Here is a 16,212-nt window from a genome sequence, read left to right as displayed (position 1 = left end):
TGGATCAATGTAAAAATCACCACATTATGGCTCAGATTTGCTCCAAAATTTGCCTTGAATTAAAAAGCAAAAATATGTGAATTTGTACATCTTCCCACGAAAGCAGCAAGTTGTGTTCCCTTGGATAAATAAACAAAGAAAAGAGCTTTTATTGAACAACTTGAAATGTTTTTACACTCCTTTCTGTTTCACACAGCCAAGCCAAAACCCTGACAAAGCCAACTCAGATAGCTTAATTTACTGCCTATCAACTAGTAACACCTTGATTTTAAAGCCAGCAATGCCTATAATCGTAACAAGTATAATGATTTAAAAACTAAGAATAAATTCCATAAGTGGATAAAATTTATCGACAGCCTAAGCAAGATTACTTAAATGAATATACAATTAACAACAACTCAGAACTTTATGCGGTGGCACATCATTAAAACCATTTTACAGCCTATCAAAAATCACTTACTGTAGTTAAAGATATTATCCTGGGGTTTATACTTCCTCCACTAATGAATGCACAGTTGCGTAATAAGACATGTCTCAACTGCAGGATCTCATGAAATCTGTTTTTTTTTTTTTTTTAAATCACACTTTGTATGTATTTGGCTCGATGACATCACAAGAAATGGCCTTTCCACCAATTTCATGTACTGAGACAGCGCAAGAGTGCGACGAACCGCAAGGCATTATGGATTCAGCCGTGAATGGCGAGATTTAGGCCGACAGTGACAACATGTCTTTGCTTTATATTTTTCCTTCTGACTGGTTTCTGTACTCCACTCCTAAAGTAAGTAAATGTCGTATTCTTCTCACATAGCCTTATATAGTTACATGATTTGCCATTAGCGGCACAGCATGCAGTCTAAATGCAGACGAGGTAACCCCAACAACACTTTCACTGCAGAGCAAGAGGATCTTACTTCTTACGTCATCACTCCAGTATTGACTGGAATGATGGCAATGGCATAGGCTGTAGTAAAGGTACATGCTTACTGGTAGAATCAAGCTCATTGTATGTGAAAATAATGCAGCAGTTAAGCAGAAACAAATTGTTGGGAATTGAATGCGTTGACCAAACCATTCATCCATTTTCTATACCCGCTTTTTCCATACAGGGTTGCAGGGGAGCTGATGACTATTTCCAATGGTCTACAGGCAAGAGGCGGGGTACATCCTGGACAGATCAGCAGTCCAACACAGAGTCACACAAAACAAACAACCAAGCACCCATTCACACCAGTTAAGAGAGACCAATTAACTCAACAGTCATTGTTTTTTGGACTGTGGGAAGAAGCTGGAGTACCCGGAGAGAACCCACGGATACACAGGGAGAACATGCAAATTCCATGCAGAAAGACGCCCGGCCAGGAGTTAAACCCAGAACTTTATTGCTGCAAGGCAACAGGGCTACCAAGAAGCAAGTTGACGTGTTTAAAGACCGAAAATGGTGGGAGTTTGACCAAATTGCTGTTCACCAATCAGAGTAGAGCAAGGGAAAATTGGCTTATTCGGACCTCTGGCCGGCGCAGTCCTGGAACAAAGCCACCCCAGGTTTTATAACTTAGCTTAAAATAATTATTAAAATACCTCAAGATCCTTGAAAATGAGATCTGGTCATTCTCGTCTGCCATGGTCTATTTTTCAATTGTGGTGCATGTTCTTTGGTAGAGTTAATCGATTTGGACCAACATAAACTGAGGTATTACAGGATTATCCCTACTGTTCGTGTTATTTACGGTCCTGGTTAAAAAGCCTAATTTGTATTTCCCGTAAGCGAGGAGAAAACCGTAAGAGCCTTCTTTCATCCACCTGACTGGCAGTGAGCAGCATGGACCAGGGGAGTGGCAGCACCAACTCAATAAAAAGAGCTGAGAGACTGTGCGCAGCAACAGGTTGGGAAAGGGCACTAATCAGGAAACTACAGTCACCAACTTTAAACTGTACGTGCCTAGACAGGCAACAAGTAAAAACATCTAAAAGGAGCAATTTTATAAAAAATTAAATTAAATTTCAAGAAAAATAACAATGGACGTACTGAAATGAATTCTCATCAGTTGCCTTATGTGATGTCACCAGAAACATGTACTGGAGGAATCTTGTTTTTTGGGAGGGTTGATTATATCTTGATTAAAGAACGATTTCCTACAAAACAGTTAAACAACTTGAAAAAGCAGCCTTGACACATTGTTAGACCCAATCCCAACCAAATTATTTAAGGAAGTGTTCCCTCTGATTACCAGCCCCATTTTAGATATGATTAACCTATCCTTAGTAAATTGATATGTACCACAAGCTTCTAAGGTAGCTGTAATTAAACCTTTACTTAAAAAACCTTCGCTTGATCGAGATGACTTAATAAATTACAGACCATTCTTATCTAAAATTCTTGAGAAAATAGTTGCTAATCAAATGTGTGAACATTTATACAGCAATGACCTGTTTGAAGAGTTTCAGTCAGGCTTCAGAGCTCATCATAGCACTGAAACAGCTCTGCTGAAAGTCACTAATGATATTCTTATGGCCTCAGATAATGGACTTATGTCTGTTCTGGTTCTGTTAGATCTCAGTGCTGCATTTGATACAGTCGACCATAATATTCTCTTAAAAAGGCTGGAATATGCTGTAGGGATCAGGGGAACAGCGCTAGGCTGGTTTAAATCTTATCTGTCAGACAGATTCCAGTTTGTTCATGTAAATGATAAATTATCTTTAAACTCCAGGGTTAATTGTGGAATACCACAGGGTTCAGTACTTGGGCCAATTCTCTTTACTATATAGATGCTTCCAATAGGTAAAATTATCAGGCAGCATGGGATAAATCTTCACTGTTACACTGATGATACTCAGCTTTACTTATCCATAAATCCCGATGAACCCAACCAGTTAGATAGACTACAAGCATGTCTTGAAGATATAAAAACTTGGATGACTTAAAATTTTTTGCTTCTAAATTCAGACAAGACAGAAGTTGTTGTCTTTGGACCGGAGTCTTTAAAAAAGAAACTGCTTAGTCAATCACTTAACCTGGATGGCATTAAATTGAGCTCCGATAATAAAGTAAAAAACCTTGGTGTTATTTTTGACCAGGACATGTCATTTAAATCCCATATTAAACAGGTTTCTAGGATTTCCTTCTTTCACCTCTGGAACATTGCCAAAATTAGAAATATCCTATCCAGGAGTGACGCTGAAAAACTAGTTCATGCATTTGTTACTTCAAGGCTGGACTATTGTAATTCTTTACTATCAGGATGTCCACAAAATGCAGTTAAAAGCCTTCAGTTGATTCAAAATGCGTTCTGATGAAAGGAGTTCTGATGAAAATTAAAAAGAGAGATCATATTTCTCCTATTTTAGCTTCCCTTCATTGGCTCCCTGTTAAATCCAGAATAGAATTTAAAATACTCCTCCTCACATATAAAACCCTTAATGATCTAGCTCCATCATACATCAGATATCTGATTGTTCCATATGTTCCTAACAGAGCACTTTGTTCTCAGACTGCAGGTTTACTGGTGGTTCCTAGAGTCTCTAGAAGTAGAATGGGAGGCAGATCTTTTAGTTATCAGGCTCCTCTCCTGTGGAACCAGCTCCCAGTTTTAGTCCGTGAGGCAGACGCCCTGTCTACTTTTAAGGCTAGGCTTAAAACTTTCCTTTTTGATAAAGCTTATAGTTAGAGTGGCTTAGTTTATCAGGGAGGGAGGCTTCCTCCCTCCCTGTTGGTTGGAGTAAGGGGGAGTCAGGTTTAGCCTAAATTGGCTCAGTTATGGTTGAGGTGCAAATACACCCTCCATTTCTGCTACCTGTATGACCCCTTCTCTTTTCCAATGGTTATAATCAGTCTGACAGAGAGAGGTATCCCAATCGTTGTGGTTTTTAGTATAACAATGACCATGAGTGGGACCCTTTGTGGGGTTCCTTGAGACGACATTGTTGTAAATAAGCGTCGTTTAACTAAATAATCTGAACTGAAACTATCTCTGTAGTTATAGGCTTAGGCTGCTGGAGGACATAATGACCACTTTAACCCTCTTCACTACATTCTCACACTACTCTCCAATTTTCCATTATTTGCTGTTATTTCAGCTTTCAACCTTGTTCTCTCTTTTCTCTTCCTAGAAGCTACACCTGGCCTGGCTCTGTGTCTACCTGTGACACCTTTCTGGAGAGGGGCATCGTCCAAGCTTCTGCTGGCAACAACTTAATGCTCACCCTCTACCGATGATCCACATAGCCCTGTCTTTTAGTGTTTAACCCTTTCTCTCTCCTAGACATAGCTACTGACTGAGCTTAACTGTGACTAACTCTATGTGCTCTCTTTCAAACTCTAACCTTGAAAACTGGTTCAGAGTTTATCTGTTCTTTCTTTCTAGGTGAAACGACTAAAGGAGCTACATCCATCAACATTTACTTTTCCTTCCCATAGAAAGGACTCCTGGATCAGTGCTTCTGTGTTCTTTTTGTGTCTCTGCTCTGTTCTCTCAAACCCCCAGTCGGTCGTGGCAGATGGCCGCTCACACTGAGCCTGGTTCTGCTGGAGGTTTCTTCCTGTTAAAAGGGAGGTTTTCCTCTCCACTATCTCTACATGCATGTTCAGTATGAGGGATTGCTGCAAAGTCAACGCCAGTGACTGTCCACTGTCTCTACATGCTAATCCAGGAGGAGTGAATGCTGCAAGTCACTGACTGGATGCAATCTGCTGGGTTTCCTTAGACAGAAAAACTTTTTATCCAATATGAATAAAAAGCTAACTCCGACTGCACTGTTCAATGGTTAGGATTAATTGGAATGTATGTACCTGACTGTTGTGAAGTGCCTTGAGACAACATGTGTTGTGAATTGGCGTTATATAAATAAAACTGAATTGAATTGTTCCATATTTAACAAAGCAAGTTTGACCGATTTTACAGATAAGTCTGACAAGTAGATTTAAGTGGGCATAGAAATAATGCAGCAACAATAAAAAAACAAAAACAAACAAACGCTCTAACAGAGTGATCCAATAATGTAGACATCATCATACCACTACAGTAATGGGCTCCCAATGGAGACTTTAACTGTTTTTGTGGTTTTAAATGGTGTGTTTAATGACCCTATAAGCGCAAAGAGCTGACACGAGGGCTCGTAATCTTGCTGACAACTAAAATAAATATAACTGCCAGATGCAAAAACTGCAATATCCTTCAACATATTGTAGATACATACAGTAGATATACAATTTTGTTTAAATCGCTGACTATAACGTTTGCTGTAAAAACAAATGGGCCTCATCGTCATCGTCAATGGTGAGACTAGTGGCAATTTTAAACCGACCCAGTGCAATGACCAAAAAAAAAAAAAAAAAAAAAAAAGTAGACACACCCCGTGTTTAAACGGAGAACATTTGATCAAGATCACAATAACTAGAACGTCCCACAGTCCTAAATGCACCATCTTTAAATTTCGTTTTAGAACTCAAAAGCTTTTCCAAGCTAAATTTGCTCCGAAGACTAGTTTCTGTATCAACATTTCCTGTCCCAACAACCTCACAAACAGCGGAGAGAAGGGGATAAAAGTATTGGCCTGATAAAATAAATACAAATTCAACTAAATTTTCCTACCTGGACATAATTGCTCTCGCAGTAGTCGGCTACTCTCGTCAGGTTTTGGTAACTCTCCACAAGCGCTCTCTTCCCGGACGGAATATCTTCCTCTAACAACATTTGTAGCTCTGCCATCTTACATCTCTCCCTGCAGAGCCTCCCTTCCCTCTCTCTGCCTTCCCTCTGATTGAAGCAGCCACCAGCTAACAGCGTTGACTCAGAAAAAAAAGAAAAAGAACCCTCCTCCTCCTCCTCCTCCTCCTCCTCCTCCTCCTCCGTCTGGGATTCATGCTGACCCCGATTTGACGTAAACCCAAGTCGAAGATCGTCTGTATTGGGAAGGAGGTGTTACTTAGACGAATGTTATGGTACTCCAGCTTTCTCATCAGAAAATATTTCTTTAAAAAAAAAGTAGTTATTTTATTTGTTTTATCTTAAAACACAAATTGTTAAACTAAATACGAGCAATTTGTCTTTATTGTGCTCAAAGACAGAAGATGAGTGAAGGCTTTCTTCCGTGACGTCACTGTCCATGTAGGGTTAGGTGTTTTCATGGGCTAGAAATGCAATAAAAGAAAAATCTGAAAATAAGAAAACCCTATCGTTCTAACTTTTGGAATGTGTTTATGTGTCTTTATTCATCTATACCTATTGTGCAGTGAAACATTTTGGGACAAAGAAAGAGCGTCTCCTACTGTTACAATATAGGAAGGCCCTTGGAATTAGGTGTTTATCCAAAAATATCTATAAAAACAGAAATAATTTTCATTTTCTCTTTGCCAGTGATTCTGTTACAAGTCACTATTTTTTTAAGGACTTCTTAATAAAAAAAAAAATCTGATCAAATTTGTTTGGTAACCTGTTCACAGCTAAGTAAACCACTGAGCTGTGAAAGACATGTCACTATATGTTTGTCCCATTTCTTATTACACATACTTACTGTATCTCTTACTGTATACAAAGAGTAATTCAAGAGTCTTTAATCTGATGGGCACATTTTGTTAACTGTCACGTTAATATTTACTAGATCTGTTTGTATTGTAACACTATTGGATTAACAGTCATACCTAAGGATAATTTAAAGAGATCAATTGCTTGAAACATTATCATCATTATTTTTTCGTTGTCTTCGTCCTATTATTATTATAGTCGTTATTGTAATCACTAGCAACTATATTTTGCATAACCACTGTTGTGTGTTTTAAGGAACAAAGAAAATACAGTGAAAATGAAAGATAAAGAAATGAGCAATACATGTAAACTTTGCATTTCAGATATACATTGTTTAAACATGTACTTGTATGTGTCTATAAAAAACGTACATGTATATTTTGATCAATATTTTACATTAGTGTCAATATTTTGCTCGTCAACCCGAATTATCACACATTTTTAAGAAGTCTCTAAAATAGACAGAGTGAGACCTCTGGCTTTCCATTTAAGATCAACGGTGGGAAAAAGTGGGATACTTAATAAAGCATGCTGGGATGTGAAGTTCCAGGCTTATTAACGTTGGCAAAGGGAGATTTACGCAAAAACAAACGACTTTATTTTGTTTCTGGACCCTGTTTTCATTACATAGAAGAAATACATTTTATATACATAAAATCATCTCATTGAACCACTTCAATACCTTTTCAGGGACACAATTTCAGCGAAACCTGCTGGCTTTGGAGTTTGTAGGACTTCGCTAGAAAGTAAACTACAGTTCCCATGATGCACTCCTGCCTAGCTTTATCTGCTGTTCATGGCGTCTGTCTCTGGGCTAAGGACAAGTTGCGTTCTGACCGATAGGTAAACAATTAGTTTAACGGTAAGTTATGTCTGTTTAGAGTTTTTACCTCGCATGTTTTCACGCAATTGTGGAATTTAGCGTTAAAAAACGGCCGCAACTGACGTTGTGCCGCAGAAGAGTTGTTGTGTCCTACATTCTGAGCTGATTGAATCCTCTTACAGTCCGTCAGAACAGAAGCTGCTAACTGACAGACCCGCGTCTGTTGTATGTTTTCGTTACTTATTGTAAGGTAGGTTTTCCTGCTAGCTCTCCGCCGAGTGACACTAACATGGAGGCGGAGAGCGTCAGCGCGGAGGAACAGACACGTCTGACCCAGAAAAGGTTCGAGGCAGCGGTTAAAGTCATCAAGAGTTTACCCCCGAACGGTGAGTACGGACCACCAACGTCCGGATGCGACTTACGCTGCCAGTTTGGCCAGCTCAGTAGGACTGATATCAGAACTGGTCAGGTTAGGCAAGTTTGAAGTTAGCATCCGATTTACTGGTGAATTAAAGGGCTATTTCGCAAATGTCATAGGAATCTGGATCACCTGTGAAATTGAATAAATGATAAATACTGTTATTTGCAAACATATTCGCACAAACCTCACTGTATTTTAGTGGGTTTTTACCTGATGTACCAACACCTATTAGTGTATTATGGTGACGTTTCCGTACCTGTTTACATATTTTTTTAAATCTATTTAGCAAATACAAATGTAACCAACTTTTGCTGCAGGTACAGTTGCAGGTCTTATGGGGAATGTCTCTACCTGCTTTGCAAGTTCAGAGACTAACCGTTTTGCCCAGTTTTGCAGAATAGACAAAGCTCAGGCACAACCCAGTCTCGAGTCTTTTCCAGCCTCTAACAGGTTTTCTTTTAGCTCCATCCATTTTCCTCCGCTGGTCCACTCTGACCAGCTTCCCTGACCCTGCTGAAGAAAAGCATCTCCAAAGCATGATGCTGCCACCACTACATCACTGCTAATGATATGTGTTTAACGGCTGTGATCGTCAGACAGATCGGGTGGACAGCACCTAAGAGATGGCTGCCACCACCGTGTTGAACTGTGGGTTTGTTAAGGGTGTTTGTTTGTTTTTTTTGCCACACCAATGCCATTAATGAAGAACCATATTCCACGTGTACTTCGTTCTCCACATTAATTGTGGCAAATATGACTTACTATGTTTTTATTTCAGCAATAATGATGAACCTCTCAGCCCTTCATAGAGCAGGTGGATTTATGCTGAGATTGATTCACACACAGGTTGACTCTATTTACCCATTAGATGTCTGAAGCCATTTGGTTGGGCTAGATTTTATTTAGGGTTATCAGAGGAAAATGATCTTATAGAACTGCATGCCACACTTTTTAGATGTGTATGCGTAAACCAGCGTTTTTTTTTTTTCTGCTTTACTGTTCCTTTCTGTTGGTCTATCTCGTGAACTCCACAAAAAATACACAGAAGTTTGAGTTTGTAACCCTGTGAAAATGTTCCAGGGGAAGGAGAAAAAGTCCATTTTCTTTTTCTGTTCATAGAAAGCATCACATGGGAAACATCTGAAATGTTTTAAGCTGAGCAGAGATTGCTTTAAAACATTGTCAGTGAATTCAGAAACTTCCTCTTAAACCACACAAACAAGTGATTTTATTCAGAAATATTTTTATTTAGGATTACAATATAATTTTTTTATACTAGGGGGGGAAAAAATTCATTTAGATTTTTTTTAATGGGCTTGGACACTCCAGAGCCTAGCACACTCTGCACAGAAAAACTAAAATGAAATAAAGGAATCGCATGTCGCACTGTGCAAGCTCAACGTCTTGTCATCGGCCTCTGGCACATTGTAATGGATCTTTTTGTTGCTACAATTTGTTGCTGCTGCAGAACCTGGAAACAAAAACGACGACACAGATCCGTTCATTAGCAGATGGAAATCAGTAGCTTGGTTTAATACTCCTGATATTACTTTACAAAAACGAATAAAACAGCTTGGGTGCCTTTTGATTTTGTCAGAATTTTTTTTTTTTTTCTGCTGTGAGAGGGCCAAATTTTCTGCCGGTCACCCTGTTACACAGAACAACAACGGACCACGAGCTCAAGGTCATCGCCAAAAATGACCTTCTGCTTCTTTCTCAACTATAAGGTTTTTTTCTTCACAACAATCTAATAAAATCACAAAGCCTGAAACCTGCATTAAATGCGGTCCTGCTGGAAAACATCCGTTTTTGGACACCAGAATTGAATTAACCTACATTTTTTACAGAATATCACCTTCATTGTGGCAAAAGGCAACCTGGTAGAAAAAGTTAGCCGGGGATAAAGTTTCGCAGTTTGTCCCTAGCTCTGTTTTAAAGAAGTTGTGTTTAATGTTGAATAATCCAGTTCATCTCAAGTATATTAGATTTGAAGCTTCAGTGTTTTTTATTTGGAATCTTTTTGAAAATATGTTTTACCAAATCTAAAAATTAGGCATGCCTATGTATTCAGATCTCTTCATTAAATAAAATCCAGTGCAACCACCTTTCTTTGAAGGCCGCGGGGGTTTGTTAGAGAACGTTAACCAACAGACAGCATTATGAAGATTGAGGAACACGGCAGACGGGTCAGGGAGAAAGTAAAGTACGTTTAGGAGAAACTATGATATCTCAAGTATTGAATATCTAATGGAGAACTGTTTATCTATTAACCAAAATCAAGCATGACACAACTGTGCTCCTACCAAGACATGACAGTCCACCTGAACTAATAGACAAAGCAAGAACAGCTGTCAACAGGCCCATGATAACTCAGGAGGAGCTGTGAAATAGCCCTTTACTTCAGTTCTGAATCCGATGCTAACTTCAGCCTTGTGCCAGGTCAGCTGCAGCAGCTTGAGTGATTTAAGTAATCCACTTTAGCAGCAGACACCAGCACAGATTGGCCGCCTCTTATGCCACAATTAACTGCTTTCCTTCCATTCCTGTTGTCATTATTAGGCAATTAAAGGGACGGTTTACATAAACTGTTTGTATTTGTTTCTCCTCAGGTCCCTTTCAGCCGTCAAATGACATGATGCTTAAGTTCTACAGTTACTACAAGCAGGCCACTATTGGACCATGTAATATACCACGACCTAGCTTCTGGGATGTAGTCGGCAAAGCTAAATGGTTTGTAGATTTCTCTCACATCCATTTTATTTGCTTGGGTTACATTTTAATATTTGGAGATTTTACTGGAATCTAGAAGATAAAACTGAAACAGCGTTTAAAAAATGTTACATTTATTTGAGCTTTTCTTGTAAACTAGACTCAAGGCGGAGAATTATCTTTCTGTTCGTTTTCTCAAGTTGTGCTTTTTGGACTTGGTTTGGAATGTGACCTCTTACCCTCAAAGCTGGACAGTTTCTCTCTTGGATCTTGCTTGAAAATGTTTTAAATCATAGCTTCCAGCAGCGGATGGAGTTTCACTTAACCTTTGACCCCCGGCTTGCAGGGAACACACTGACCTTAAGTAAACGTGGTCTGTTTAAATAGTAGAGAACTTGCATAAACTTGACAAACATTTCTCACTTTATTTCTGAATATAATTAATTTATTTGCAAAACCAAGACCAGACAGGATGTTTGAAAACCACTGCATCTTAGTTTTGACATGTTTCCGTGCTTTTTCTTGTTCACATTTATTAGGGATGCGTGGAATTCTCTTGGAGATATGACTGAAGGAGAAGCGATGGGCGCCTATGTCGACCAAATGAAGCTGGTTAGTATCTTAATTTTCAAAACGTATAATACCGCAAAACTTGAAGGGCACCCATCATCTTTTAAAAACGTGTCTTTTTTTTTTTAATACTGTTTAGGGTTGTAGATGATGATGGTTATTTTCATTTACACGATTGAAATGAAGAAATATGGAAAAAAGAAACGTGTATGGAAAAAAAGCCGTAGCTGAAAGTTGGCATAGAGTGATCATTTTATGTTTGGAACACCAAGCTCGGGCACCAATGCATAACACAATGTCCATCCTTGACAGAAGTAGTGATAGCAAAGTCCGCAGCTTCAATTTGAGTTCCTAAAGCCAAGATTGAAAAAGCGATTTATCCAGTAAGGAGGAGGAACTCAGGAGAATGTTGTTCGAGAGGTGTAATTTCGAGACCTAACAAACCAGCGCCCTATGGGGGGATTTAAAAGCACTCTGTGGTATGCCCAGTGCGCTTGTAATTCACCACCATGGAGAATGACCACTTAGAATTTTAGTGCTTCAGATTACAGTTTTTAACAGCGATTAGATGGATTTTGTAACTTCTGCTCCTGTTCTGACCAACATTCCTATTCTGATATGCACAGTCATGCACAAGCACATTCCTCCCAACAACTGAATTTACTTTATATTTATATATGTTTTTATATATGTATTTCTCATAAGGGTTTAACTGCGCTAGAGAGGCTTTCAAAATGTTGTTATGAGGGCAAAGCCTATCATGCCATTCAAAATCTACAGCCCACCTAAGTTTAAGAGGTTTAAATACTGATATACAATCTGGCTCTAAAATATATTTTCCTGAAGTCTTGAACATTTTCTTTAAGTTTTTTTTTTTTTTTCTGGCTTTGTAACAAGTGATATAATGGATTCAATTCACAGATCCTGGAAGGTATGCCCATGACCGATGAGGTGGAGGAGCTGCTACGCGTCCTCGGGCCCTTCTATGAGCTAATCGACGAGAAGAAAAAAATCACGCAGATATCGGACCTGGGCACAGGTAAGGTTTGCCCTCACACTATATGGTGTCAGAAATGGGCAAACGAAGCTTAACTGTTTCCAATCTGCCTCTTATCCGCTCAGCCCGTTTAACCAAGTTTGCTAGGCAACTGGAAGGCGAGTATATGACTGTGTACACAAGATTTAGAGTAGAATCTGTGTTGCTTTAGATCATATGCTTTGTGTTTAATGGCAGCAGTGTTGCAAATGTTATATATGCATTAAAGAGTAGTTTAGCATATTAAAGTTGCTTTTGCTGACAGATGTTGATCATTTTTTGATTACCTAAACTGTGATTTCTGTTAAAGTATTCAGCTGAGACAAACATTTAGTTGGAGACAGATTAATTTTGTATCTGAGTTGAATTCCCTAAAATCCATTTTTCCACGCAGGGTTTGGAACAATGCTGGAGTCGATGGAATCAAAAAGTGTTGCAAAAAGCATCATAAGAAACATGGAGATGAACGGTACTCTGGAGACTCGGCCTGCCAGGCTCAGACCAAATGAAGAAACAGAACAGGAAGATGATGATGAGGAGGAGGAAGATGTAGGAGGAGGAGGAGGAAGATGTAGGAGGAGGAGGAGGAAGAGATGATGGAGATCAGAAAAGGTAACAAATGTTTCCTCTTCTTAGGTGAAGATAATGTTTCATTTTATTGGGATCTGGTCACTCATTGTGTTTTCTTCTTGTAGCAACACAGCCCAAGAGGAAGAGTACAACCAGGAGACACAAAGTGTCCCTCCAGAATGGTAAACTGTCCAACGGCGGCTCCCACGTGGCCAATGGGAGTCATCCCAGAGCCGACGAATCGCAGGAGGTCTCAGCTGGGGAGCCTCTGCTCAATGGACACCATGCAGGTAGGAAAAACATCCTCCATGTTGGCTCTGCTGTGTTTAGACTTATAGAGGACTCAGGACTCTCCCCACTCTTCCTGCTGCTGGTTGGGTTTCAGAGCAGCACGTGTCCAGATAATCTGCTAAGCTTTATATTCAGAGCTGCAGCAAATCTACACTGTCAACCAGTAATGCTTTACACCTCGGCTGCTCCCAGGGCAGTTTAAACCAAGCATAATAAACAGGGCTTCCATCCACCTGTTTGACCTCCACAATAATTAATTTGTCTTCTATGTTTTAGATACAAGAACCAATCCGGTAACCAGTGACTCGGACAGTGAAGTCTACTGTGATTCTGTCGACCAGTTTGGCCAAGAAGAGGCAAGACAGACCCTCAGAAACATGATCCCGGATCATATTTTATTAATCACTCCACTAAAGGTGTCATTTTTTGCCCAGAGCTCTGAGCACAACCGCTCTCTGGATGACCTGGAGGAAGAGGAGAGTCACGTCCTGCTCCTGGAGGAGAATGTTCAGGATCCCCCACAGGCCGTCAGGTGTGGAGGAGAAGAGGGGGAGACAGGTGGGACGGTGTCGCAGAGACCGAGGCTAAATGTGGACATGCCAGGCAGCTCCTTGGCCAGAAGGGCTCAGGGTGAGGAAGAACCGACGGGACATTTAGACGTCTCCCTGTCTCATCCATGTCTTACACCAGTTATGGGCTTTTAAGTCTGTTTATTTGAACAATAAATGAGCTAGCCACCCACCGATAAGCAAGGTTTTCATGGCAAATTTAAAAAGTGGGAAAAAAGTAAGACTAAAAGGGTAAAAAACACATAGGAAAGAAATGCATAAAAGTCAAAGCTCATAAAGAAATTAAAGCAACTTATTATTTGCTTGGTTTTTATTTTAAATACTTTATTGTGCTTTTTAAGAGCTTTAAGTTCAGTTGTATTTTATCTGATTCAGCTATCTAAATTTCACAAATAAAAACATTATGGGCCTTAATATAGCCTTAAGCTAAAAACTATCATTGATAAAAAAAAAAAATAGCTGTTAGGAAGGGGAAAAAAACCCATAAAATTGTCATTTTCTGTTAAGGTTCTAGGTCCCCAGGCCTTGGTCCAGGACCCCAGCTGCCCATGCACAGCAGTGGAGATGGAGACGGGGAACCCTGGGGAGGTGTGCTAACGTCCAGAGCGAGCCTGAATGAGCAGATCGTGGTGGCGCTGGCCAGACTGCAGGAAGATATGCAGAGCGTTCTGGAGAGGCTAAGAACCTTGGAGGCTCTGACCGCCAACCAGGTCAGACCAGCCAGCCCTGTCATTTCCTCACTGCCCCAATGTTGGCTTTTTTAGGTCCTTTGGGGGTTGATTACTATTAAGTTGACCTCTAAATTGGTTGTAATGAATTTTATTTGGGCGCATCATAGTAAATGGCGCAGAATACAAATGCAAGCTACAGATTTCAGATTTTTATTTGCATAAACATGTTTGTTTGCTCTAGAAGTCAGTCTAGTGAAATGAAAGGTTGTGGCATCTCAGTTATAAAGCAGTGGGCTAGTTAATGTAACCAGGCAGCTGAGCTGGTTTCCACATAGATATATTGTTCATAGTCTTTGATTAAAACATTCCCTCTTTTTGTTGTTGTTTCTCCAGGCTAGATCGGTGGCTCTGTCTGCTTACGGATCGCCTCCGGTCAACAGGAGGAATCGGGTAAAGAGTTCGCACCACGCATTGGTGTTTTTGTCTGTTGAGATTAAAGTAGTCAACATTTTCCATCAAATGATATTTTTTGGAATCATTTGTATATCCTTCACCTAGAACCCATCCTGGTGGCCTTTCGACATTTCACCAACCAGCCTTGCCTTCGCTCTTATCTGGCCGTTTGTGGTTCAGTGGCTCATCCGGCTGTACTTGCAGAAAAGGAGAAGGTATTATTTTAATAGAAAAATAAATGCACATGGGGGGGGGGTTTTGCCATTTTTTCCTAGAATATCTAGTTTATTTTTGTCCTCATTTTTATTAACAGACGCATCAACTGATCCAGGTTATGGCAAGACGGTAACAAATCCCCCCGTCTTCTGTTCAGTTGGGCTGCAGCTTCTCTCGTCCTAATTAAACTCACAGCAAGTAATTTGCTTTTGCACTTCGAAGAAGGAACCTTGGAGCCAAGACATGAAGGAGTCTTGAACGTGGAGTGAGCTGCGCTGCGGATGTGAAACATGAATGTATGGGCCTGTGATTTAGTCGTCAAACTGTACTAGAATCTGTGGAGAGGCTTGGTAGTGCGGATGTGGACCAACTACGGTAGCTTCTCGATTATTTCCCTAACTATGGCTTGGTTGCACAAAATCTTCATTATTTTATTAGCTGCCCAGGTGATGCTGCTATATTAAAATGTGATAATAGCTGTAGAATACTTATACTGAATGTAAGATTGTACTGAGATGCGAGAGTCTTTCCAGGTAATATTTATTGCTATTAATGAGCTGCAATAGACGAGATTTAATCCGTGCTTGTTTTGTAATTTTGTTGTAAACAGATCTGCTAAATTTGTCTCATCTGTCTTGCTTATCCGAACGTGCTTTACGTCAGGATGGTCCAATTCTTCACTTTCTCTAGGAAAAAGTGCCTCATCATCATCATCATCATAACATAAATGGCATTAGATTGAGCCGTTAGAGGATTGCTCTTCCAGGTCTGGACCAAATTATCATTAAACATGAGTCTTTCACTCAGATTTCTGATAATTAACGCTGTTTTTTGTTCTTGCATCATCGTATTGGTTTTAGATTTTGGCAATCCATTGGCAAAGAAGTGGCTGCTGTACAAATTATATACAGTAGCTGTACAGTTCAGACCTAAATGCAATATTTTAATTGCATCTGTATTAATTGTAGATTAATATGTAATATTTACAAAGATTGGCGTACTAATTAAAGCTGATCTTTTCAGAGCAAATATGTTTGAACAATGAGAAAAAATGGTTTACCTTTCTATTAAAATGCACTAAAAAGCTTTCTCACCCGTTCTGCCTGTGCAGAGTGGTGTATGCATGTGATAATCACAGCCTGAAATAAAGTTTTGACCAAGCATTTTGAGTGAGCAACTTATTTTTATAAAATGTTACATACTTAAATTGACCGTAGAAATATTCAGATTTTCTCACTGATTGCAGAAATATCTTCCTTCTGTCCACAAATTTGGGTCATGCAACTTTTTTCCAATGCGGTCAAAAGTTCTGGCCAATAATTAGTTATTAGTTATGATACTACCACCACTGCTGTG

At 39.6% G+C, this 16,212-nt stretch overlaps 2 protein-coding genes across 13 annotated transcripts in view; one reads left to right on the top strand and one right to left on the bottom strand.

Annotated features, from left to right (window-relative positions):
- abi1a (abl-interactor 1a) overlaps positions 1 to 5,832 on the bottom strand; it is a 68,894-nt gene extending 63,062 nt beyond the window's left edge. For all 12 annotated transcript variants that reach the window (XM_047349823.1, XM_047349824.1, XM_047349826.1 and 9 more), the window contains exon 1: positions 5,595 to 5,832. In XM_047349823.1, the coding sequence (XP_047205779.1) occupies positions 5,595 to 5,711 (117 nt within the window). In that variant the 5' untranslated portion in view covers positions 5,712 to 5,832. The remainder of the gene's footprint in view (positions 1 to 5,594) is intronic.
- A 1,609-nt stretch (positions 5,833 to 7,441) lies between these two features.
- Positions 7,442 to 16,017, top strand: acbd5a (acyl-CoA binding domain containing 5a). Its single transcript, XM_047349835.1, has 13 exons — positions 7,442 to 7,736; positions 10,381 to 10,501; positions 11,020 to 11,092; positions 11,972 to 12,089; positions 12,481 to 12,635; positions 12,668 to 12,698; positions 12,782 to 12,946; positions 13,224 to 13,303; positions 13,382 to 13,577; positions 14,024 to 14,226; positions 14,581 to 14,637; positions 14,746 to 14,855; positions 14,954 to 16,017. The coding sequence occupies exons 1-13, from the start codon at positions 7,640 to 7,642 to the stop codon at positions 14,964 to 14,966; spliced, it is 1,419 nt and encodes a 472-aa protein (XP_047205791.1). The 5' UTR covers positions 7,442 to 7,639; the 3' UTR covers positions 14,967 to 16,017.
- Positions 16,018 to 16,212: the final 195 nt, after the last annotated feature.

This window comes from Girardinichthys multiradiatus, chromosome 21 (genome assembly GCF_021462225.1).
Source record: "Girardinichthys multiradiatus isolate DD_20200921_A chromosome 21, DD_fGirMul_XY1, whole genome shotgun sequence".
Taxonomy (NCBI): Eukaryota; Metazoa; Chordata; class Actinopteri; order Cyprinodontiformes; family Goodeidae; genus Girardinichthys; species Girardinichthys multiradiatus.
This window is presented reverse-complemented; position numbering and strand designations above follow the sequence as displayed.